The 26,626-nt window shown below is 35.5% G+C and overlaps 1 protein-coding gene across 3 annotated transcripts in view; it reads left to right on the top strand.

Annotated features, from left to right (window-relative positions):
* Window positions 1-1,501: 1,501 nt before the first annotated feature.
* Window positions 1,502-26,626, top strand: part of COG3 (component of oligomeric golgi complex 3) — a 71,989-nt gene continuing 46,864 nt past the window's right edge. The window contains exons 1-13 of one of the 3 annotated variants that reach the window (XM_074191694.1): window positions 1,502-1,705; window positions 12,176-12,322; window positions 14,188-14,249; window positions 17,177-17,342; window positions 18,085-18,159; window positions 20,996-21,088; window positions 21,768-21,893; window positions 22,448-22,528; window positions 22,652-22,695; window positions 23,298-23,424; window positions 23,954-24,045; window positions 24,953-25,092; window positions 26,360-26,520. In XM_074191694.1, the coding sequence (XP_074047795.1) occupies window positions 1,535-1,705; window positions 12,176-12,322; window positions 14,188-14,249; window positions 17,177-17,342; window positions 18,085-18,159; window positions 20,996-21,088; window positions 21,768-21,893; window positions 22,448-22,528; window positions 22,652-22,695; window positions 23,298-23,424; window positions 23,954-24,045; window positions 24,953-25,092; window positions 26,360-26,520 (1,485 nt within the window). In that variant the 5' untranslated portion in view covers window positions 1,502-1,534. The remainder of the gene's footprint in view (window positions 1,706-12,175; window positions 12,323-14,187; window positions 14,250-17,176; window positions 17,343-18,084; window positions 18,160-20,995; window positions 21,089-21,767; window positions 21,894-22,447; window positions 22,529-22,651; window positions 22,696-23,297; window positions 23,425-23,953; window positions 24,046-24,952; window positions 25,093-26,359; window positions 26,521-26,626) is intronic. The other 2 variants (XM_074191691.1, XM_074191693.1) reach the window with 2 other exon arrangements.

Genomic DNA, 26,626 nt, shown 5'->3' with positions numbered 1-26,626 from the left:
ATACTTGTATTTGTAATAATGTTAAATGATGTATTGAAGAAATTAGAACTGTATTTATAATTACCCATTATATATTAAGTATACTATAAATTATAAATTAAGTATAAATATAAATTAAGTGTAATATAAATATAATTATTGCTGCATTAAGCATACCATATATGACAATATACATGATCTATTAAACATTTATGCATGTATTTATAACATATTAAACATGTGTACTTATGAAAATCTACACAATGATATACTGTAATATGATAATGTTATGACATATTAAGATGTATTTATGACTATATAGGTATAACACAAAGCATTTTACATATGTATTTATGATGACATGATATATCAAGCATATTGTATTTGTAATAAGGTTAAATGGTGTATTGAAGAAATCAGAACTGTATTTATAATTATCCATTATATATTAAGTATATTATAAATGATCACAATATATTGAAACATTAAGCATGCTATATATGACAATATACATGATCTATTAAACATTTATGCATGTATTTATAACATATTAAACATACATACTTATGAAAATCTACACAATGATATATTCAATATAAATGAATTTATAATAATGTCATGGCATATTAAGACATGTATTTATGACTATATAGGGGTAACACAAAGCATTTACATATGTATTTATGACATAATATATTAAGCACATTATACTTGTATTTGTAATAATGTTAAGTGATGTATTGAAGAAATTAGAATTGTATTTATAATTATCCATTATATATTAAGTATATTATAAATTAGAATTGTATTTGTAATTATCCATTATATATTAAGTATATTATAAATTATAAATTAAGTATAATAGAAATATACTGATACATTAAGCATGCTATATATGACAGCATACATGATCTATTAAACATGTATGTGTATTTATAACATTATGATATATTAAACATGTACTATGGAAATATGTATAACGACATATTAAATATACATGACTTTAGAATAGGCTTTATTAAGCATATGTGCGTTTATGACCTTGGAGGGATGGCACAAAACCTATCCCATGGATTCCAGATATGACACGATGCCGGAAGCTGGAACGCGGGTCTGAAGGTCTGAACCTGCAACTCCCCGGTGGGGGGCGCGAGGGGCGCGCCGGGCTCCGGAAGCCCCCTGCTGGAGACATCTCCCGAGAGTCTCCGGCGTTAAGTGTCTCACGGAAGTGCCCTCAATAAAGTTATTGCCATTGATACAGGACCGGACGTCCGGGTGAGATTACTTCCGGTTCCCCGGGAGCTCGCCTCGTTTCCGACCCAAACGGAAACGCCTGTGCCCGGATTTAAAGCCACGTCCATATTGGCCCTCCTCCGCGCCCCGCCCCCGCCGGCGCAGGAGAGCTTCCGGGGCGCGGGTGTCCCTCCCTGCCCCCAGCGGCTCCGGTGCTGCGCTGGAAGCTCCGGACCCCCGGAAGTGCCCGCCCCTCGGCCCGTGCCCCCGGCCCCCGGCCCCCCGCGCTGCGCTGCGGCTGCCCCGGGCCCCGGCGGCGGCCATGGCGGAGGCGCCGCTGCTGCCGGAGGCGGCGGCGGGGGACCGGGACACCCGCGAGAAGCTCGCCCTCTGGGACCGGAGGCCCGACCCCGCGGCGCCGCTCACCGAGCGGCAGACGGACTCGGTGCTGGAGCTGAAGGCGGCGGCCGAGAACCTGCCCGTGCCGGCCGAGGTGAGCGCGGCCCTGCCCGGGCGGTTAGGCCTCGGGCCGCCCTGCCCCTGCCGCCGCTCGAGGCCCATCCGGCGCCCGCAGCCTGCCGGGGCCCGGGGCCAGCCCACGTTGGACCAGCCGGGTCAGCCCGGGCGGCCCTTTCTCCTCCTCCTCCTCCGAAGTGGGGGTGCCCCCGCGGCGGGGTGCCGTGCAGGGCGAGCGGAGCGTTGGCAGGGCCGGGGCTGGTGAGGCCTTCGTGAGCGGGCGCTGGGTCTCGGTGTGGCAGGCTTAGTACGAGTCTGTTGACATGATGAAATAAGGTCCTAAGTGCTTGTGGCGTGATAGAATAAGGTCTTAGTAACTGCTGACAAATTAGGCTTAGATCTTAAAATGTTGACATGATTGAATAAGCTCTTAATAAAGGCTGACTTGACGTGCTATAGTAAGGTCAATAATGGTTCACTTACATGATAGAATAATTTTTTTTTGCAAGGAAATGCATTTAAGTGACTTGCCCATAGTCATAGAGCCGAGTAGCTATGAAGTGTCTGAGGACGAACTTGAACTCAGGTCCTCCCGACTCCGGGGCCGGGGCTCTATTACATAGCTTCCCAGATAAATAATCTAATGAAAGATGGTATCCTAATCCCAAGGAGGATAGAGCCCCTAGTCACATAGTTTCCCTCAGAATAAGTTCTTAATTAATATTGACCTGGGATAGAGCACCGGCCCCGGAGTCAGAAGGACCTGAGTTCAGATCCGACCTCAGACACTTAATAATCACCTAGCTGTGTGGCCTTGGGCATACCACTTAACCCCATTTGCCTTGCAAAACCCCCCCAAAAATATTGACTTGACATGATATAGTAATATCTTAATAAATGTTTGTTGACTTGCTAAAGTGTTAAATGTTGAGCTGACGTGACACATATAATAAGATTTTACTAAATGTTGACAATGGGATACAATGAAGTCTTAATAAATGTTTGTTGATTTGCTGGAAGACTTACACTTAGGTAAGATATAGCATTGGGAACTAGTAGTTGTGAGTGAGTGGGAAGAGATGTCACCAAACTAGAGAACTTTAATATGTAGTTACACATAATAGTATAACATGGTAGTTGGTGGAGCAAAAAGAGCTTTGAACTTGGATTTAAGAGATTTTAGGATTAGAACCCTTGCCTCACTCTGGAGGTTGGGAGAACCTTGGACAAGTCACTGACTCCTTCCTCATCTGTAGAATTGATTCACTTATTAGCATTGTTAAGTGATAAGGACCCAGGTTCTGTACTGGTTCAGGGGGTTACAAATTCTTTTCAACAGTTCCAACAATCCAGGAGGTTACATTCTACATTTATACAGAAGAGGAAATAAAAACAATATACATAGTAAATACAAAGCAATTTCTGTCAAGGAAAGGGTACCAGCTACTGTGGGGATCAAGAAGCTTATCTCAGAGGTGAAATCTAAGCCTGAGCCATGAAGGAAGTTAGAGAATCTAAGAGTCACCAGGCCAGGAGAGGAATGTCTTTGTCCCTTGAGGGGACATCCTCTACAAAGACACTGAGCGAGGAGATGGAGTTTTGGTTAAGGAGGCTATAAAAGTGGGCCAATTTGTCCAAAATGCAAGTGTGTGTAAAGGGGAGTAATGTGTTAGTCTGATGCCAACATCTTAAAACTAAATATAGAAGTTCTCATCTTATTCTAGAGGCAAGCAACACTGGAAATTCTTTAGCAAGGGAGTTAGTGTGATATCAGACCTTTTCTTTATGGATAGTTTGACGCTGTGTTATCAGACCTGTTCTTTATGGATAGTTTGACACTGATATCAGACCTGTTCTTTGTGGATAATTTGACACTGTGATATCAGACCTGTTCTTTATGGATAGTTTGACACTATGATATCAGACCTGTTCTTTATGGATAGTTTGACGCTGATATCAGACCTGTTCTTTATGGATAGTTTGATACTCCTGTGATGTTGGTTTGGAGAAAGGCAAGATGGGAAGTAGGAGACCAATTAGGAAGCTATTTACAATGGCAATGAACTCTGGCTCTTTGAGAATAGAGGTGTCAGCTACAAGTGTAATTATGGTTACATTGACAAGAGCTGACAACTAATTAGATGTGAAGAGCATGGAGGATACCTACAAGATTATGAACTTGTTTGATTGGAAGGATGGTAGACAATACTTGGAACTCTAAGTGTTGTGATGAAAGTGCTTTGTGCACAGATATGAACTAAGATAATCCCTTTTAGAGCTTGGTGTGTAGCTCTCAGGTAGGAGCAGCTTTTCCTTTTTTCTTTGGACACTTTGCTATACCACTGAGGTCTGCTAGTTACCTGCCTGTATTCTTGCCACCAAATCATCCCTTTCTGCCATTGTTTACATGTTTTGAGATTTCCTAATGATGGAACAAAGGATAATAACATTGTTCACACATTTGTTTCTGAACTGTTTGGGAATATTTTGCTTTAGGATCCCTCTATAGGTTTTTATGTACACCTCTGATAAATGTCACTCATTTTCCCATAGGATCCTGGAATATAATGAGTGATGGGAAAAGATGAGTAGATTAAAATTGAACACACCGAATTAATATGTTAACTTACCAATATACAAGTCACAAAGGGAGTATAATTGTGTAGTGCTGAAAATCATTATCAGATTATCTGTCTCAAAGCAAAGCAAATAAATTGTTGAATGATATAACTTTTTCACTTCAGGGACTTCACATTAACTCATTGACTGTGAGCATATCTTTGTAGTTTATAAAAATAAGAAAAAGGGACAATTTTTATTTATAAGGTGAACTTAATTTTTTAGCCTTACATAAGATGACTTACAAGTAAAACTGTAAACATTTGTCACTTTTGATGTTACTTATTTTCTTTAATAAAGATTTTGAATGACTGTCAAATCAGAATTTGGTAACTTTGCTTTCTGGAGCCTATCCTCAAATTTTACTGACTGAGAAAAAAAAGATTTCTACCCTTACTTTGTCAGACTCTGCCAGGGAAAAACAGGTGATCCTTTGCTTCCTCTCTCCTGTAAAGAAAATGCTCACATGAAGTGTAGCTTCTAAAGATGAAGCAGGCAGACTTATAGAAGTAAATCTGGTTTTTGTCCCCCCCCCCCTTCTATCACATGTCACTAGAAAGACCACTAGACTCAAGGAGGGAAGTTCAAGCCCTGGCCAAGTTTAAAGTTGCATTCTTTCTGAGCCCTAATAAATACTTGTACTACCTATCAGGACTGTTGTAAAGAACAAATGAAAGAATATATGTCACAGGACTTGACAGTTTGTGTAGTACTATTTAAAAATAACTCATTTGTATATATATATATATATATGTATATATATATATATATATACATATATATATATATATTGCAAAGTACTTTAAAATAGTCATTTGATTAAATGTAAGTTATTTCCTCATGAGAAAAGTACAGGAGGTTTAGAATAAAGGTAACCTGTAGTCACAGGTTTCTATAGTCATCCTGAATTGCCTGATGGCTGCACTTTTAATTCCTCTGTCCTCTCTCTCAGCCCTTCAAGCCTTATCTAGCTTGAAAGGTTAAAGGTTAGAGAGTCCTGAACTTGAAGTCAGGAAGACCCAGATTCAGATTCTACTTTGATACTACTTGGGTGACCAAAAGCAAGTCATTTAACCTCTCAAATTCAGTTTCTTCATCTGTATAATGGGGATAATAATATCTGTAGCACCAGTACTTTACAAGTGTTCTTTTGAGCCTCCAATTAGATGTCTGTGAAACCCTTTGCAAACTTTGTAAAATGTCAGTTATTATTTTAATTCTTGTCATAAATTTGAAAATAGTCTCAAGTTAGTGAATGGCCCTTGGTAGAATGATCTTTGCTGATTGTAAATCTGTAAAATTAACACTGAGAATTTGTCATTTGTTCACCCAAGAACCTTTGTGGGGACAATCTCTTGGTACAACTCACACAAATCACCTTTTCCTCAGTTAAGTGAGTTCCATAGAGAAAGAAAGATATCAAAAATACATATGATGTATGGAATCTCTTGGAATTGCATTTTGATTCATATTCTACCTTAGCATTGATGCTAGAAATAGACTTCTGAATAATTAAATTTTAATTTTTGCTACGAGTAACAGATATATCCCAGTGGGTTTTTATACCATTTTAAAAATAGAACTTTCATAAGATAAAATACTTCCTGCATTGTTCCTGAACCAGGAGATAGCTGTATAACAAATAGTTTGTGCATATCATAAAATCATTAACCTTTTTTATATAATTGCTTCCTTCTCTGAATGAAGCCATTGTCTTAGAATAGAATTATTTATTCTATTTGGTAGAGAGAAAATCAGTAATGCAGCATGTGCAGCCTTGTTACTTATACCTAAGCCGTAATAGGAAAGTCAGTTTTCTTTCTGATTATCTCAGTATAACACTCATTAAAAAGTTGAGCTGGATGAGGGATTCTTTGTGCATCTAGGATCTCATCATTATGTGTTCTTTCCAGAGCTGAGCAGATTGTAAACCATCTGTGTCTTTTCCTCCCATATGATCTTTGTTCATGTTTTTTTCCTACAAATCTTCTGTGGAGGATCTACCCAGTGCACTGGAGAACTCCCCCCCCCCTTTTTTTAAAAAAATATTTTGTGGATATAGATGCTAAAGTTGAAGTATGTATCTTTCATCCTTCTGTCCTGCTACATGATTAATCCATCTTTTTTTCTAGTTACAAATGTCTTTGGTAATCCCCTTATAAATATTAGGGCCACAAATATGGGGGGGGGTGCAGGGAGAGAAGGCAGCAAGGACCTAAATGAGGTTGTTTCTAGTGTGTGAATAGAGAGAAGAGGACAGATGAAAGAAGATAGGGAATAAATAAAATGGATAAGTCTTGGCAACTGACTCAGTGGGAGAAAGGGTGATTAAAGACTACTGAACATTTTGAGTTCTGATGACTAGAATAGTGATATCAACAGAACAAATAAGGAAACTGGGAGGAGCAGCAGATTTTTTTTCTTTTGAGAAAGATAAAGAGGTTTGGGTCCTACTGAGGGAAAGGGGAGGCATGTTTCAGGACATCGTAAAAGAGGCAGCAATTCAAAACTGGAAATTTTAATCTCTATTTTAGTTTTTGAGTTTTTTTTTTTTTTTGGTTTTTCAAGGCAATGGGGTTAAGTGACTTGCCCAGGATCACACAGGTGATTATTAAGTGTCTGAGGCTGGATTTGAACTCAGGTCCTCCTGACTCCAGGGCCAGTGCTCTATATACTGCACCACTATCTGCTGCCCCTTACTGTTTATTAATTCCTTACTGTTAAAGATGTGTTCTTGAATCCAACTCAAATTTTTCATGTGACATTTTGAACCATTTGCCCGTTACACCAAAGCACGTCATTAGGTTGTAATTCTTCATAAATTGATAAAAAATTATTGAAAGATTTTAATGAACTTTTAAAATACTTTATTTGCTTTTATAGACTTTTTGGATGCTCTCTGGAAATAGATTTATTGGGGGTAATAAATCCTAACAAGCTACTTAATACATAACCTTTCTCTATTCATCATTTAAAGTCTAAATGTGTGTTCAACCCTTGGCCCTCAAAACCCACTCATGTGGACTCTATGGAGTAACAGGAACATGAAGGAATGGTGGGGTACGTGTACTATCTTTGCACATCACAGACCAGTCTAAGTCTTCATTAACCTGTCTCAATTTTTTCCCTAAACTTAAATTGTGCAGACCTCCAGAATTTTTTGTTTTTTCAAAAGATATGCATATAGAAATTAGGATCTTTATTTTAAAATGTTTTGTGAGTCATTGTAATTTTAACAGATGACTATTGTATGCAGCATTAATTATTATTTTGTAACAGAACTTCCAAGCTTTTAGAAAATACCAACTCCATTTCAATATATTTGCTATTCCATTTTCAGTCATGTTCCTGGAAACTTGCAAGTAGAATGTATAAAATTTATTCAAGTATCTTTATTGGACTTTCATAAAAAGTCCTACCTAAAGAAAATATCTGACATTTCACAGACATGTTCTGTTTATGACGTGTCTTTTGGAGAGTACATATATTTAAAAGCATCTATTTTCCCTGTATGAAACATACAAAAAGTAAAAAATAGAACAAAAATTTTAGATGGACCTCTTGGAAACATCATTTGCATTTCTACAGTCTCTGTCAAATCAAATGTAGAGTCACTGGTATCCATTGAAAGCAGACTCTGTACAAATTGAAAATGGCGTATTCTTATTTTTATTTAAAAAATAAATGATTTATTATGCTCATTATTTACTATTATTATACTTTGATATTGCATTTTATTGTTTTACTCATTGGTAATATGGATTACATTGTAGTCATAAATAAATTTTAAATTCTATATGTGGCCCTTGATAGATTTTTGTTTGGTGATATGACTGAAAAAAAGCTGAGATTGGACACCCATGAATTAAACTTTAATGAATAATAATAGTTCACATTTAGTATTTAGTTGTTTTTTTAAAAAGTATTTTGTATTTCACATTTAGTTCATGGAGGCTTTTCCAATCAACAATCTGTAAGGTAGTTTCTGTTATCCTTAATTTTGAAGATGATGAATCAGGATTGGGAAAAATTAATTGACTTGCTCAGACATATATGGCTAAGAAGTGTTTTAGCCAGGACTTGATCTTGAATCTTTGTCCTTGAGTCTGATGGCTATTTCCATCTTTTCTTCTCAGATCTTAAGTTTCCCTTTATGATTATCATGAATTTATTTAAAATATTTTTTTGAAGTTACAGTATTTTTATTTTCAATTTCTGTGAATTTTTGGCTAATGAATTCTTGGTTTTCTAATTTGATAAATAAAATTAATTCTTTACTTGAGCTAACCTAATGACTTTTTTTCATTATATAAATATTTTGTTGCATATAATGGTGAGTTTTGCAATTTTTTCCTCCTTTCCTTCCTTCCTTCCCTCCCCCCTCTTCCCAACAGAAGGCAATCTTATTTAGTCTTTACAATTGCATCTATAATATGCATAAATCAAAATTGAATATGTTGTGAGAGAAGAAACAGATCCAAAAGGAAGAAATAAAACATTGGAGATAGCAAAATTACATAATTTATAAGACTGCTTTTAAAAATTGAAGATATTAAGCTTTGATCTTCATTTAAACTCCAGTCCTTCTCTGGATACAGATGGCATTCACCATCATAGATCCCCTAAAATTGCCCCTGATTATTACACTGATGGAGCAAGCAAGTCCGTTAGCATTGATCATCACCCCATGTTGTTGTTAGTGAGTATAATGTTCTTCTGGTTCTCATCTCACTCAGCGTCAATTTATGCAGGTCTTTCCGCACTTTTCTGAAATCCTGTCCCTCATGATTTCTTATAGAATAATCATGTTCTATCACATACATATGCTACAGTTTGTTCAGCCATTCCTCAATTAATAGGCATCCCTTCAATTTCCAATTCTTTGCTACCACCAACAGAACTACTATGAATATTTTTATACATGTACTATTTTTACCCTTTTTCAATGATCTCTTCAGATACAGACCCAGCAGTGGTATTGCTGGATCAAAGAGTGTGCACATTTTTATTGTCCTTTAGGCATAAATCATAATTGCTCTTCAGATAGTTGGATCAATTCACAATTCCACCAACAATGCATTAGTGTCCCAGATTTCCCACATTCCTTCCAACACTGATCATTTTCCTTTCTGGTCATATTGGCCAATCAGAGACGTCTGAGGTAGTACCTAAGAAATGCATTAATTTGCTTTTCTCTAATCAATAATGAGTCAGTACAATTTTTCATATGACTATAGAGAGCTTTGATTTCCTTGTCTGAGAATTGCCTTTTTTTTGGCAAGGCAATGGGGTTAAGTGACTTGCTCACAATCACACAGCTAGGTAATTAAGTGTTTGAGGCTGAATTTGATATCAGGTCCTCCTGACTCCAGCCAGGGCTGGCGCTCTAGAGAATTGCCTTTTAAGCTAATGTCTTTCAAGCTGTAATGGTACCTCCTAATTCTAGTATACAGTGAACAAACTTGTGTTCACTCTTGTGAGAATATGTTTCTGGGAGTGTGGGAACAGTTCTTTAAGTGAATGTCCTTGTAGGGTTTTTTCCCCCTTTCTCTCATTTCATCATGGATGAAGTTTAGACTAATGGTAGGAGGAAAAAGAGAAGAAATGCAGTGTTTAATGTAACTGAGTTGAAGGAAGAAGCCTAAGGGACTGTAAAAACTTTTGAACTGCTGAGTATCTCAATATACAATCCTGTCTATACCTTTATGATTATAAACATTGATTATATCCCAGTTTGAATTTCATCTTTCTATGCTTAAAAACACTTTTCATTTTAAACTTTTTATATACATTTGATATTTTAGTTTATTTTTCTCACCATAAAGTGAGGAGAAATAATCTTGAAGTATTTGTAGTCCAGGTCTCTTTCAGTTCTGATATTCTGGGTCTAGTTTTGGGGTGGAGACAAACTGATTTGTACAGGGGGAGGAGAAATATTTTATGTGTCCAGTGTCATTCCTGATGATATTGTGTTCTCTCTAGGACTAGGGAGACCTATTAAGCTGTGTTTTCAGGTAAAAAATTTTATCAGGGAATAAAATCATGAACCTGGAGGGCTGGAAGGGATTTTTGGAGATCAATTAGTTTGATCTGACCCCTGCTCTCAGAGAGGGGACAGGGAGCTGCAAATTCCATTTATTACCTCCATCCTTGACAAATTTAAATAAATAGGTATTGGTTTATCTTTACATTGTGGATTTTAATCCTCAGTAAAGGTTAGTTTTTGGAGGAATGAATGAATAAGTGAATTAAAAAACGCATTTGTTAAATGCTTACTAAGTGTAAAAACACCATTATATTTAGGTGTTACAAATAGATAAGTGAGATGGTTTCATCTTTTCAAGGAACTCACTTTCTAATGAGGGAGAGATCACATAGGAAGTTTCAGCTGCAAGTCAGAGGGGAAGACCTGTGGTTATTAGGGCAGTGGGGCAAAGCAGATGCTAATGTAGCCTTTTTAATGACATTTCCATTGATGGCACCATAACTGTTCTGAGATTGTCAGTGGTAGTAAGAGTTTTCTGGGGTTTCAGGAGCTATGGCTGCTGCAGTATTTTGCAAAGGATATTGTCAGGTCTCATCTCCATAATGACTGAGGGAAGAGTGGGAAGGCATTTGGGCCCTGAGAACTAATTCAGAAATGGGTGGGGGTCACTAAACCTTTCATAAGGATCCCTGCAGGCTGCATGTTGACATAGAAAACCTCATATTTATAATATCTATGTGGTATTATATTTTTATTCATTTTGTTAAATATTTCCCAATACATTTTTTTTTTTTTAGATTTTTCAAGGCAGTGGGGCTAAGTGGCTTGCCCAAGGCCACATGGCTAGGTAATTATTAAGTGTCTGAGGTCAGATTTGAACCCAGGTACTCCTGACTCCAACACTGGTGCTCTATCCACTGCACCACCTAGCCACCCCTCCCAATTACATTTTAATCTGCTTCAAGGTGTGGTCTAGAAAGTATTGTTGCTCGTGTGTCAGATATCCAAAGCATTTATGGAAATTAAATGAGAATAGAAAGAGCGCTAGACTTGCAGTCATGGAACCGTAGTTCTAATCTTAGCTCTTCTACTTACTGCTTTTGACATTGTTCCTTTCTGGATTCAGGTCTCCTCATTTGCAAAATGAGATTGGATGAGATAGCTTCCAAGGTCCCTTCTAATTTTAGAATTATGGTCCTGTGATGCATAGCAAATGGTGTGCCTAACACTGTGGTGCTAAAATGCTATGTATGGACTGTAGGGTCCATTAGAGAGAGGAAGTGGGTGCCAGGAGATTAAGGTTTGCACTACCCCTTAAAAAAATTATCCCCCCCTTGGAGTTTTATGAAATATTTAATAATCAAATGAACAATACTTTGATTCAGACATTTTTATCTTTTATTTTGTAGATAAGGAAACTGAGGTTTGGTGAATTTAGGTGGTTTAGTGGATGGAATACTGGACTTATAGTCAGGAAGATCTGAGTTCAAATTCAGCCGCAGATACTTATTAACTGTATGATCCTGAACAATTTCCTTAAATTTCTTACTGCTTTAGATTCTTCTTTTAGGAATTAATTTCTGTTCCAAATCAATTATTCTGTTAGATAACTTAAAATTGAATGTTGACTCTTGGTGGTTCTTGTGGGTCATTTTTATGTATGAAATATAAGATGTATCATAAGGAAGAAACAAAATGTCACTCTTAGTTTTCTATGGTATGGTCTTATTTTATTAAATACATTCAGTAATGATACAGGATGCTTGCTATTAATCACTTTTTTCTGTATCTTTCTATATCTAAACATAATTTCAGGTGGTAGGGAATTAGTTGGCCCAACTTGTAGTTCTGTTTTGAGATTTTAAAAGTTATTTAAATATCTTTGTGGCCCTTTCTTTACAGCTCCCTATCGAAGACTTGTGTAGTTTAACATCCCGATCGTTGTCCATCTCTTTGACTTCAACGGTTCCAGAATCTACAGAGGATATTCTTTTGAAGGGATTTGCTTCTTTAGGCATGGAAGAAGAAAGAATTGAAACTGCACAGCAGGTAACTGGCAGTAGCTTTAATAAAGAGTTTTAGTATTGTTTTAGAAATTGTTAATAATATTAAGTAAAAGGACTTTGACTTAAAAAAACCTGTGTTTTTAAATGTTATTTGAAACTGCTTAGAGAAATTCATGTTTTTATATCAATATTGACTCATTTTTAAATATGTAAAACTCATTTCACAGTTACTTGCTAGATAAGTAGAAGTATATATTATTTGATCAGTAGACAGACTCCTTTTTAGTCTCAATACTGTGGTGAATTTCTAGCTTTTGTTTTAGATTCTCCTTGAAACCTTTACTAATTGTGTGATCCTGGGTAGGTCACCTCCTTGTTGTCCTCCTCATCATAACAATCCTGGTATTTATATATTACACACTGCTTGACAAGTGTAATTCATTTGATTTTCACATCTGAGACAAAGATTAAATGACATGCCCAGGATGTGTCTGATCTCAAGTCTTCTTCCCTGGGACCAGTATGCTATTCCTCACCAGCCTGCCACAGCTGACCCTGAGACTTGAGCAGCTCCTCTGAAAAATGAAGGTCATAGGAACCTCTGCCTCACAGTTCATTGTAAGGATCAGATGCTTTAATGTGGAATACCCTTTGCATACTTTGAAGTGCTGGATATAAGGCCAGCCTATATACTGTCCACAGTTCAGGTACTCAGCTGAATGCTGGGGACAAAAAATGTCCTCCCAAGAACTTAATGGGATAGCACAAGTACACGCAAAAATCTTTGTAATACATCCTTAAGGGAAATAAGTATGTTATACCAGGTAGTTAAATTCAAAGAAGCAAAACTTAGGTATAAAATGGGAATTTATTGTCAGATGTGACAATAATTTCTGTCTTTTTGTTAGTGCCTTTAGGTTTTCTCTGCATATATTAGATGAACACATTTGCTTTTTATTATTCATTGTTCCTAGAAGAAATTCTTTTGATTTTACTTTATAAAAAATTTAAGTGATTTAACAGTTTCTTGGGCCACCTCTTCTATTTCAAATATTCTGTTTACAGTGAAAATCTAGATAGTAATATATTGAAAAATAGATTAATAATACAGAATTTTATATTTTACGTGTTAAGTTAGTCTTGTGCATTGAGAAGAAAGTAGTTTCCCCTTACCTTTCTTTGTTTTCTCTCTGAGGTTCCTTTTTTTTATTTTTGTTAGAAGCACCATTCGTTTGGTCAGCCAGGGTTAAAACAGCAGAGTGTATGTGGGCATGCCCTTTATCCTTCTATACCCTCCCACCTGGCTTTACTACTTCACCAGGGATGAGGGCTTGATTGTCATCTCTAGATCAGAATCCTAGGAACTTCTGGAGTATATAGCACCTTGGCTTTATGCACTTTAGGCATTTTCATGACTTCCATTTGGGATTTAGGGTAGTATCAATACACCTTTTTAGTATTATTCATGTTTCAGTTGGACAATTTCTCTTAGTTTCCTTCCTAATTAGTATTAACCATTCATACACTCTCAACCATAAAGCACTCAAATTTAGCAAACTAGCCAACATCACTCATTGGTTTTTCCCTTTCATATCATGAAGGGTTTATTCTTTTGCTGTTGTTTCTAAAATTTTGCTTATTTAAGAATAGTTACTTTTCTTTCTTGGAAAAATTGATATCCTTTGTAGCTAGTACTTTTTGATTTTTTGACTTTTTCTTTTCAATTTTAAGTTACTAGATTATTATTCTTCTGAATTGTTTCTGGATTCTAAAGTGTATTTAATACTTTCTGTTGAGGCCTCAAATATAGAAGTAGAGACAGTCCTTTAGAACATTGGGGTCTTAATTGTAGTGTGTTAGTCTGCATATTTTTGTAAAATTGACAGTTTGGTGCTCTTATTTTTCTAGTTCTTTTCATGGTTTGCACAACTACAAACCCAGATGGATCAAGATGAAGGAACGAAATATAGGTATGTAGCTCTCTTTTTGTGGCACGTCATATAATCTTTTGAAATCCTCGTTACCATTTCCTGAAGCTTTCAGTAATCTGATTCCTTGAGATTTCTGAGGAAAAAAGTCTTTTTCATCCAGTATCGACACAGGGGAAGAATTCTAATGGCATCATTTACTTAATAATCCCAAACACAGCTTGAACATTTTTCTTATTTGTAACCTCTTAATGACTTTAGCATCAGAAGGAAGACTGTGGGATAACATTTATACACTTTATTTTAAAAAGAGAAGTGGAGATGTGCCCTGGCTGATAGATTGGGAAGGAGAATAAGGAACTGGTGGGGATTATGGAGGAACCCCAGTAGACATTGTAGTGTCCAGAGAGCTTCCTGTGGAGTCAGAGGACCTAAGTTCAAATCTCATCACTGATGGTTCCTACTTGGGTGAGGAGCTCAGTTTCGTCATCTGAGAAATGAATGGATTGGATCAGAGCCTCTTGAGGACCATTCCAGCTTTAGGTGTCCAATGCTATGATCCTGGGACATAGTTCTCATTTCTGTTGCTTGAGGTGGACCCTTCTCTTATCTGATCTTGCCTGTGCTGCTATCATCTCTGTTGTACAGAGGTAGTTCTAGAAAATGAAGTTATTTGCCTGTGTAAAATGCCTAGGGCCAGATGCAAACCCAGGACTTCCAACTTTACCTAGAAGAGATTCCACTGGAATGTGAGCCCCACTCTCTGTTCTTGTTGCCTCTGTGACCATTGGTGGAGAAGGCCAGCCAGCCTGGGGCTGTATTTCTATGGAGGAGCCTTAGAAAAGGAGAAGGTTTAGTGTAGCTGGACAATTTTCATTCAGTGATTCATTTAACTTACGTTTAGAATGCAGGCTTGGTATATATAGGTTACTCTCCTAAATGTGAGAGTATTTCTGCCTTAATCGAGGGAGTATAGTTTAGTAGAAAGATAAAACACAAGTGACTATAATGTATTCTTACAATAACTTAACATCTCCAGAGCAACATAACTCTCTCAGGCTCTAATTGAATTAAAGGAATTGATGCTCTCAAAAATTTCTTGGAGATGATCTGGACTTCATAAGGAAAAAAATTGTAATGCTTTCCCACATTTTTTGCTAGACATGAATTATTATAGATCATATATTAAAGTGAATTTGAGTTGCTGAAATCAATGATTTGAAAAATTTACAGGTTTAATTTTTACCTTCCTTCTGCAATACTTCCTACCTGGATATATGATAAATATAAATTTATAATATAGTTACTTTGACAAAGGAATTCAGTTTTGGATTTTATAATTCTTGGGAGATTTTTCCCATAGTGGTTCTTTATCTTGCTAAGTATTACAAATTTAAATAATAAAATTAAAAAGATGATTTTACTTTTGCTTGCATTTTTAAGCAATGTTATGCAACTTTCACCACTATTGACTATTATTCTGTGCAATGTAAACCAAGTTTTCTAAGCTTGGGTGAAGTCCATGCTTGTTGATAAAAAAATAGGATAATTATTTAAAGTACCTCATATGTGAACTTTAGAGACATTTATGGTGCAATTTTTGGGATTAACTATAAAAAACATATTCATCTTTCAGTTGTCCCCATTTGGAGCTTATAAATTTTAGCTTTTTTATTGACCATCTATTGCCACCAACCATATTTCTTCTTTAAATAACTGCGCATTTATTTAGCACTCTGTAGAACATCAAAAATTGCATTGACATATTTTGATTATTTTTAGTAAGGTTTATAAAGCACTTTGCAAGTAGAGTTTTTGCAGAGAAGGAGAGTAGACTTTTGAAGTTAAAGTTGGATAGTGAGGGCAGAACTGGGATATGAAGCCAAGTTCCTGGCTCAGAGTGAAGCTGCTTTTTCCTAGTTAACTCTGCTAGATTACTTGATGTGTTCTTGGGGTATAAAAACCTCACTTGACTATTAGCCCCGGTGAAACATAAGGAGGAGAACCTATGTTATATATTAAGTATACAACTAGGAATTGAAAGACTAATAGAAATTAAGTTTGTAATTTTGTTGTGTGTAATCATCTAATTTAATGCGAGTTTTTTATGGAAGGAAGAATAGAAAGGATCATTTTTTAAGCACCTGCTTTTGAATTTGAATTGCATTTGAATAAACTGAGGCAAGCATTTCAGCAACTTGTGGAGGATCACACAGACTTAGTTTGAACGCAGCTCTTCTTAACTCCGAACCCTGGGTCCTCTTCACCATCTTGTTTACAAAGCATTCTATAAATGTGATCTATTATCACTTCTTATGTATGATAGGGAGGCAAGTAGTAGAAAGAGTGCTAAGATGAGAGTAAGAAGTGTCTCCTGACTTGGCCACTTAAGACCCATTTGACATGGGCCAAGTTGTTCTCTCTCTGGGCTTCTGTTTCTCCATCTGTAAAATGAGGGAGTTGGACTAGAGGATTTTTGAGATTCTTTCTACCTCTATGTTTGTGACCCTATTATCTGTACCATACAATTTTCTTCCATTGGCATGAATTGTGGCATAGAATATGATCAAATATGTACTAAAACCAGCAAGCTAAAAGAAGGATTTTAATTTTTAGATGGATTTTGCATCATCAGTAAGTTAATTTAGCATGATTTAAAATCAGCTGAATAGAAAAGTGATGTATGTGTGTGCACGCGCATGTGTGTGCAGCTATTTTGGTTACTGTGTTTGGTGTCCTAATCTTTTGAAAACCACGCGAGTGATGTGACACTTAAAATTTTTAAAGTCAGTTCATAATTCTTGATTTCATGACTTCAGCCTATAGAGCCCTCCCTCCCCAAAATGAGTCAGTGGGGAGCTTGGAGTGCTATTTCTTCAGGTTTCTAATACACATGTGCTGTGGCTCTGTTTGTGGACTGCGCTTGCTCGTGTCATTTCTGCCAATCCCCTTTTGGTTCTGTTTTCTAGACAGATGAGGGATTACTTGTCTGGGTTTCAGGAGCAGTGCGATGCAATACTGAATGATGTTAACAGAGCTCTGCAGCATCTGGAGTCTTTGCAGAAACAGTATCTTTTTGTGTCCACGAAGACAGGTACTCTGCATGAAGCTTGTGAGCAACTCCTGAAAGAGCAGGTAACACAGCTATGAGAGGGAGGGGGCAGGGACACTGGCTGGGTGGCTTTGAGTCACAGTACTTCTTTCATTCAGCGAGTAGTCATTGAAGCCTTTATGTGCTGTTAGGTGCTGGGGGGGGGGGGGCTTATATTGGCAGCACCACTTTGTATGCTGCTCAGAGACATGTCTGAGGAAAGCAGTTGGCTTTTCTGATTCCTGAGCCAGCTAACTGCTTTTTTTTTTCAGCCTGAAGATTAGAGAACCTTATAAGTTTGCTTGAAATCTATTTCTTTTTATTTAGTAATGATGTAAAAAACACCTATTTTTACTGACCTTAATGCTATTTTAGATTTTGATTTTTCCTTCAAATAGAGCATAGTCATTAGTGTACAGTGAAAAGATCACTGTATTTGGAATCAGAGGCCCTAGATTCCTGTCATGTACTACCTGGTAACCTTGGACAAACCACCTGACATCTCTGGGCCTCAATTTCCTTATGAAGGGTTCAGATTCAATGACCATTTATTTCTAAGGTTCCTTCTAGTTCTAAATAAATTATCTAGCAACCCATGAATAATATATATTTTTCTGTTTAGGAACCAGATTAAATTGATTTTAAGTGATTTTTACATATATATGCATATATATACATATATATATTGGTTTTTGAATCTAGATTATAATATAAACTAAATATTCATTCAGTATCTCAGTATTTGTTGAGAGATTTCTGTGCTTTCTTCCCCCCTCTTTTAAATAGTCGGAACTGGTTGACCTGGCTGAAAATATTCAACAAAAGCTTTCCTATTTTAATGAATTGGAAACTATTAATACGGTATGTAGTAAATTTTTGCAATAAAAAGTAACTTTTTTTGCCTTATATACTTATCTTAGATGTTTTAAGGGCTAAATACTTATTGAGTATTATAGTTAGTTTTTATGATATTCTGATTGAAGAATGATCTTTATTTTGTAATATCTTTTCAATTTCAGAGTTAAATATTGTTGGGTACTATTAATAAATTAGGATTCCTAGAGAAGAATGTCTTTGAGTGTATATATATATATAATATATATATATATTATATATATATATTACAAATGCATGTACATAATATATAGGTATAATGTATATATATACACACATATATTTAAGATATATGTAAAGTGAACAAAATGACAAATTGAGAGATGAATAAAAATGACTAAAGATAAGCATAAGCTTCTTGGTTGAGAGCTTAACAGGTACCTAATTGACCACAAAAAATGCCAGGAGAAATAGCTTGAAATATAACTGAAGAAACGAAAAAGGAGGAAATACAAATAGTTGTTTTATATGTCTACTAAACGTTAGTTAATCTTCTTAGTACAAAAATTCCATATATTTCTAAGTAGTAGCAAAGTGTAAATTTAGATACTTTAAGGGGTAGCATTATAATTTAAGAGTGCAAAAAATGAGAATGGGGAGAGAGATTGGATCTCTGATATCACTGACAGATAGAACTTTCAAGTGAGCAGTCTCCTAAGTGCAAGTTGACTTCTCTGCAACTTACTTTTTTTTTAGGTTTTTTTTTTGCAAGGCCACACAGCTAGGTAATTATTAAGTGTTTGAGACCGGATTTGAACCCAGGTACTCCTGACTCCAAAGCAGGTGCTTTATCCACTGCTTCACCTAGCCGTCCCTAACTTATACTTTTAAAGAGTTGCCTAGAGCACTGAAAGATGAGTGATTTCCCAGGATCATAGGTGGGACTTGGATCTCTAAAGACAACTTTATATCCTCTATGCCAAAGATTCTCAGAGGGGCGGCTAGATGGAACAATGGATAGAGCACCGGCCCTGGAGTCAGGAGCACCTGGGTTCAAATACTGCCTCAGACACTTAATAATTACCCAGTTGTATGATCTTGGGCAAGCCACTTAACTCCATTGCCTTGCAAAAAAATCGAAAACAAAAAATAGAAGAACAAACAAAGATTCTCAGAGACTGGTCCATGACTAAGAGGTTCTCTAAAATTCTGTTGGGAGGGACATGTTTGTCTAAACTTTCTTTATAATGATACAAACGTTTGCATATTACCTGTCTGTGAGGTAGAATTTTTTTCATTTAGATTTTTTTTTTGGCAAGGCAATGGGGTTAAGTGGCTTGCCCAAGGCCACACAGCTAGGTAATTATTAAGTGTCTGAGGCTGGATTTGAACCCAGGTGCTCCTGACTCCAGGGCGGTGCTCTATCTACTGTGCCACCTAGCTGCCCCTTTCATATAGATTTCAACCAAAACAGCATATTACAGTAGATTGAATATAGAAGCACATATCAGAATTCAACTGTCTTCTATTGTGGTAGACATTAAAGAAATTCAGAAAATAAGTAAAGTAGTATTTTTCTAGCTATCTTTTTTGTTTGTTTCAGAAACTACATTTTTTTTAAAATAAAGAATTTTCATATTAACATGGTAAAGCCTTTATTTTTTTAGGGTTTTTTTTTTTTTTTTGCAAGGCAATGGGGTTGAGTGGCTTGCCCAAGGCCACACAGCTAGGTAATTATTAAGTGTCTGAGGCCGGATTTGAACTCAGGTCCTCCTGACTCCAGGGCCGGTGCTCTATCCACTGCGCTACCTAGCTGCCCACTTTATTGGGATTTTTGAATGAATTCATAAATAAAAATGTAGATGTTGTTTACCAGTTTTAATTTCTAATGTAATTGTATATCAGTGGATAGAATCCACATAAACAAAAGTTATTTTGGTCCTCAGTAATTTTTTTTCCAGATTTTTTTTGCAAGCAATGAATGAGGTTAAGTGACTTGCCCAAGGTCACACAGCTAAGTAAGTATCGGTCCTTAGTAATTTTGAAGATGGGGCAGCTAGATGGATAAAATGCTAGACCTGAATTTAGGAAGAATCATCTTCATAAGTTCAAATCAGATCTCAAATACTAGCTGTGTGACTTTGAGAAAATCTCTTAACTCGTTTTTCCTCAGTTTCTTATGTAAAATGAGCTGGAGAAGAAAATGGCAAACACTCTTTGTCATGAAAAACCCAAATGCGGTCATGAAGAGTCTCATGTGATTGAATAGCAACAAATTTTCAAGAGTGAAGGAGTCCTACAATTAAAACATTTAAAAACCACTATTACTCATATTACCCCTGACTACACCCCACCAATAAACAAGAGTACTACAGAATCATATTGTCCTTTATAAAATTCATTGTGGGGGCGGCTAGGTGGCACAGTGGATAGAGCACCGGCCCTGGAGTCAGGAGGACCTGAGTTCAAATCCGGCCTCAGACACTTAATAATTACCTAGCTGTGTGGCCTTGGGCAAGCCACTTAACCCCATTGCCTTGCAAAAAACTAAAAAAAAAAAAAACTTCATTGGGAGTAAATGGAATTAAATTACTTCTTTTTCCTACATGTTCATTATATATGACTGCATTATAGATTTATAAGCATGCCCTCACTGACTTTAAAAATCTGCTATAAAGACTTTGTGCAGTTAAATAGGATTTATTGTGATGGGAAATACAGTTGAGGAAGGTGCTTTGCAAACCTTAAAGTACTATATAAATGGGATTTATTACTGCTTCTATTACTTTGATGTAATTTAAAGTTTTTTCCCCTGCTTATTCTCATAGAGCAAGACTGATGTATTTTTTTTTCCCTTTTAAAGAAATTGAATTCCCCTACGTTGTCTGTGAACAGTGAAGGATTTATACCCATGCTGGCTAAGTTAGATGATTGTATAACCTATATTTCTTCTCATGTAAGTTATTTCATTTTCATTTACTTAAAAAAAAATAGACTGTTGAGCTAGAAAAAAAGATAATCTTAGGAATCATGTAATCCAATCCTTTCACTTTGGTGATAAGGAAAGTGAAGCTTTGACAGTTTTAAGTAGTTTGCTGTTCTACTAATGAGTGACAAAGCCTAGTTCTTCACTTAACACTACTTCTTAAAGGCTCTGTTTTATTTCCTACAAAAAGAAAAAAAAATCTCTCATGTGTTTATTTTCTCCCTATGTCTTTAATGGCTATTAGTAGTGAAGACAGGAGTTCTTTTGTTTTTCAGATGTCCCACTTAAGGGATAAGGCAGTCATTAAGATTCACTTTCCTTTCCAAGTGTGTAGTTTTTAAGGGCATTGTTAGAGTGACCAGTTCTATTTCTCTGGAAACCAGGAAGCCCTCATAATTTGGTGAATGGGAAAGTGAGAGCAGTTTCTCCCTAGATATAGGTCCTTCCCCTGTCATACCTATACATCACCAAGTCCCTAGCTGTTACTCTGGATATTTGTATGGGAAAGAAAACTGTCAAAATATGTAATACTATATAAATAACTTTTGCTGTTTTGGTTCTTAGAAGTTTCTGAAGTAATGCTTTTATTCTCAACAATTATTTTTTGGCCATCATTTTTAGTCAATAATATGTTCTCTGTTGCTTTCAGCCTAATTTCAAAGACTATCCTGTATATTTACTTAAGATTAAGCAATGCCTTTCAAAAGCTATGCATCTTATAAAGACTTATACTGTGAACACACTACAGAACCTCACAAGTCAGTTAATCAAACGGGTAAGTTCTGTGTGTGTGTGTGTGTGCGCGTGTGTGTGTGTGTGCGTGTGTGCGTGTGTGTGTGTGTGTGTTTTGATTTGTTATTTGTTTGTTTTTTGTTTTTGCAAGGCAATGGAGTTAAGTGACTTGTCCAAGTTCATACATTTAGGTAATTATTATGTGTCTGAGTCTGGGTTTGAAGTCAGGTCCTCCTGACTCTAGGACCAGTGCTCTATGAACTACACCACCTAGCTGCCCCCCCATATATATTTTATCTTGAATTGTGTATTCTGTATATTTTACAAGTGTGAATTTAGTATGATATGATTTGTTTGTAGTATGAATTTTCACTGTATATGTGGTGACAATTTTACATAATAAAATGAAACTAATTTGGAGTTTGAAAACTACTAGTTAAAGCATGCTTTGTTCTTTTTGGGGAGTTATTTTTGGTACTTCATGTGGTCATGTAGGCAAAGGTAGCAATAGCAGGGATCATCACAAATTCAGTATTTGAAGAATTACTTTTTGCTAATTATTTGATTTCTCTCTTCCCATTCCATGCATTTCTTTAGGATCCTTCGTCTGTGCCAAATTCAGACAATGCCTTCACTCTATTTTATGTAAAATTTCGAGCTGCTGCTCCCAAAGTCAGAGTAAGTTTGCTGATAGTTACTTGTAAGAATATTCATGATAACTATTCATCTCTATTAAAAAGAGGGTAATTAAATCATAATGGTGACTAACGCTGGCATTTATGTATCTCCTTTTAATTGTAGACACTCATTGAACAAGTAGAGCAACGATCAGAGAAAATACCAGAGTAAGTAAATAGAAACACTGTCTGTGAGTATTGTGTTTTTAAACAACATTTCCTTCTTGGTTGTTTTTTTGATGGGAACTTGAACTAGGACCTTCACCTTACTCTCTGTATTAACTTACTTTGATGAAACAGGGCCACATTGAAAATTAAGCTAAAAAGTCAGCTGATGTGGAAAATGGACTGTTTCCTGCTAGTCACATTCCACAATTAATGAATAGAAATCTCTGAATTCTCTGGAGTAGTTCCTTGCTGCAAAGAGCAAGGTCATGGTTCCTATTCAGCTTGGCAAATTACTTGTGTTTTTTTTTTTTTAACTATTCATGGTCTTCTTTATTTGGATCCATAATTGAAACTGACTTTGTAGTCTTTCAAGCATATTTTAGAAATGTAACTTTTTATTCTATAGTGGGAGAAATATATTTGGGTATTGAATCAAAATTTAGTGTCTTGAATTAAAACTTTATATTTTCTGTTTGTTCTCTTTCCATCAGTATATCTAGCACATTGCTAATTATTGGAGTTGAATTAAAATTGAATTTTAGATGAAATTTAATACCTGAAAGAAAAACATTATATTGAGAAAAATTTTTTCTTTGCATCAGATACCAACAACTTTTAAATGAAATCCATCAGTGCTACCTTGATCAAAGGGAGCTTCTGCTGGGCCCTAGTATTACTAGTACTGTAACTGAATTAACAAGTCAGAACAACAGAGATCACTGTGCCTTGGTAAGAGTCTAAATTTATCTTACAATTTCTTCTAAGTGAAGTCTCCAAAAATTATATTTGTGCAGGTCACTTTTGATCATGTATTAAAATACATCAGATTTCTTTTCTTTACCAATTTAGACATATTTACTTAATTTCCATTGACCTTTAGATTATCTAAATTGGCACTTAATTTTCTCCAAAAATAGTGAGGTGTTTGTGTGTGGGGAATAGGGGGTGCACAGGAGGGAAACTTATCACACTAAACTCGTTTTCAAGAAATGGAAAAAAGGTAAATAAATAATGACCCTTTCAAGGATTTTATTTTCTGAACCTTTTGGGTAAATGTCCTTGACAGTTAAAATTTAGGTTTTTCTCCTTTTATGGTAGTGTTTCTGCTTGCTGTGATTTTTTTTTTAAATAAAAGAATGAAAAACTTCATTAATAGGTTTCTAATAAAGATCAAACTTGAATTTGATGATAAAAACTGACTGTAATACTAGGAATAATGTATTTCTTTTAAATAATTTATTCCTTTTGTTGATTATAGGTTCGTAGTGGCTGTGCCTTCATGGTTCATGTGTGTCAAGATGAACACCAGCTTTACAATGAATTTTTTACAAAACCAACATCAAAATTAGAGTAAGTAATAAATGAATTTTAACATTTTGCTCACAATTTTGAACATGGGATATTCTAGTGACCTTACATAAGTTGAGAACTATCTGTTTGGATGATCGTAATTGAGTATCATGACAAAGGAGAACTGCTTTTAAATTGTAAAAAATGTTCCTTTTCTTTTTGTGATTGAACATTTATTGGTGGATTGAGAGGAAGATGATTGGGATCATTTTCTTTGAGAAACAAGCAATATGTGAAAAAAAAAATCTCAAATGTTTTTCTAAGTTGTTTATTATGTACAAATGCTTTTTGATTGGCCCAGTGATTACTTAGAGAAGTATTATATTGTGGAAAGAAAGAAAAATAGGAGACTGATTTTGCTTTTGGCTCTGCCCCTAACTAGCTGGCTTTTAATTTCTCTAACTTTGCCTTACTTGTGAATTATGGAATAGACCTATATACGTCTCAAAAGTTCCTTCTACATTATAGTAATGAATGACTTAAGAATGAAAATGACTCATATTTAATGATACTATTTTATCCATTGTGAAGCAGACTATGAGGAGGTAAATATTGTTCCTTTGAAAATATTTTTATCCTATGGAAAAAAGAAATGTAAAAAAATAAAGAATAAAATAAACTGTAGTTTTTTTTATGGGTTTTTAAAGTAATTAATTTTAATGGTTTCTAAGCCACAAAATTGGTTTTAAGCTGTTATAACATCTTGTGATTTCTCATAACTGCTTTCACATCATTACAGATTTTAGGAAATTCCTATAGTTTATAGGAAAGAATTTTCCAATTAGAGAGAGCTTTTTAAATTAGTACTCAAATTAAGGGTTAGACTTGTTTTGTTTTTTTATCTTAAATACTATTATGGGATCCTGGAAATGTTACTTTTAATAATGTCATTTTTTTTTTGTTGTAGTGAACTTTTGGAGAAACTGTGTGTGTCCTTGTACGATGTCTTCAGGCCATTGATCATTCATGTTATTCACTTGGAGACTCTGTCCGAACTTTGTGGAATTCTAAAAAATGAGGTGCTTGAGGATCATGTTCGGAACAATGGTAATTTACAAGTAAAAATCAAATTTTCATAGATGTCCTTTTTTTTTGATAAGTGAAATAACAAATCTTTTATACAGTGTAGATGATGAGTTTTTTGAGTAGGTCTTATACTTAACATTTCGAAAATTTGGTGAATTTGTAAAAATGCAACCACATATGATATTTAGGTGAATTCTTAGTTTATTTTACAAATGAATTAGTAGAGTACTGAGCCATACAAGATAGGCACCTTGTTATGCATCACACATGTGACTGTTTCATTTTCTCAAAAGCAGTTAATCAGTAGCAAAGCTCCCCTTGTTTGATCTCATGATTTATCTCCATCAATTAGACATTTTCTTGTGGAGTCACTTCAAAACTGTTTTGATTGCATTAAGACTTCATTCTTTGGATGATTTTAAGACTAGGGTAGATATATTCTGTAAGTCACTGAGGAGCAGCTTGCTGCTGCTGAAAGTTTTTTTTAACGCAGATGCACACATGGTGGTCATGTTGAATTTTAATAAGAAAGATTAATGTTTAAAACATTTAAATAACCTTTTAAATTAAAGTAGCTCTATACTTATGAAATCATTAAAGCTTAAAATTGCACCAAAACTTTTGGGATATATGGTGTATTTTATATTTATTTGTATTCATTTTGTATTACTTCTGTTTGTTCTTGTGGTCTCCCCTGTTAGAATATAAATTCCTGGTGTGTAGGGATTCTTTCATTCATCATATCTGTATCCCAACCAACTAGCACAATGTCTGGCATATGTTTTATAAATCGTTGTTAATTGTTTTTTTTCTCTTTAAGGAGTTGAAAATGCAAATACTGTTAGATTAGGCCTCAGAATCTGAGTTTCAGTCCCTGTTATGTCATTGACTAGATCATGGACCTCTTTAGTGTTCTACAAAATGAGAACAGCACCTTTTCTGTGTATCTTAAGAGTTGGTGTGATGATCAAGTGGGATATAAGAAGGTTCTAAGAGGCAGTAAATGCTAGATGTAAAGCTTCATTGTTACTAATAGACTGACTTTTCACTAAGTTTTTGTAGGGAGATCTGTGGGCGGCCAGTCTTAATTTGCTTTTTAAAAGAGTTAAGGGTATTCAGTGAATTTCCTTGAAGTGAGGCATAGCAAAAGGGAATAGAATGCCACAGTCTTTTGAAATAGGTTTTCTGCCAAGTTGTCCAAATTGTTTATCTGAATTATTTTGTAAATTGTTTTAAAAATAAATTTCTATAAATTTGAAAAAATGAAATTTTCATTTGCCTTTTTCAGCTGAACAGCTTGGGGCATTTGCAGCTGGAGTAAAGCAGATGTTGGAAGATGTACAAGAACGACTGGTCTATCGGACTCACATTTACATCCAGACAGACATTGCTGGCTACAAACCAGCTCCAGGAGATCTGGCTTATCCTGATAAGCTAGTCATGATGGAGGTAAAACTTTTAATTTATCCTTCATTACGTTTTTAATGTAGTAGCTTAGCCTTTTTTCATTTAAGTTGTCACACAGATAGATGATCAAGATAAACCTGAAATTAAG

This window comes from Macrotis lagotis, chromosome 6, assembly GCF_037893015.1.
Source record: "Macrotis lagotis isolate mMagLag1 chromosome 6, bilby.v1.9.chrom.fasta, whole genome shotgun sequence".
Taxonomy (NCBI): domain Eukaryota; kingdom Metazoa; phylum Chordata; class Mammalia; order Peramelemorphia; family Peramelidae; genus Macrotis; species Macrotis lagotis.
This window is presented reverse-complemented; position numbering and strand designations above follow the sequence as displayed.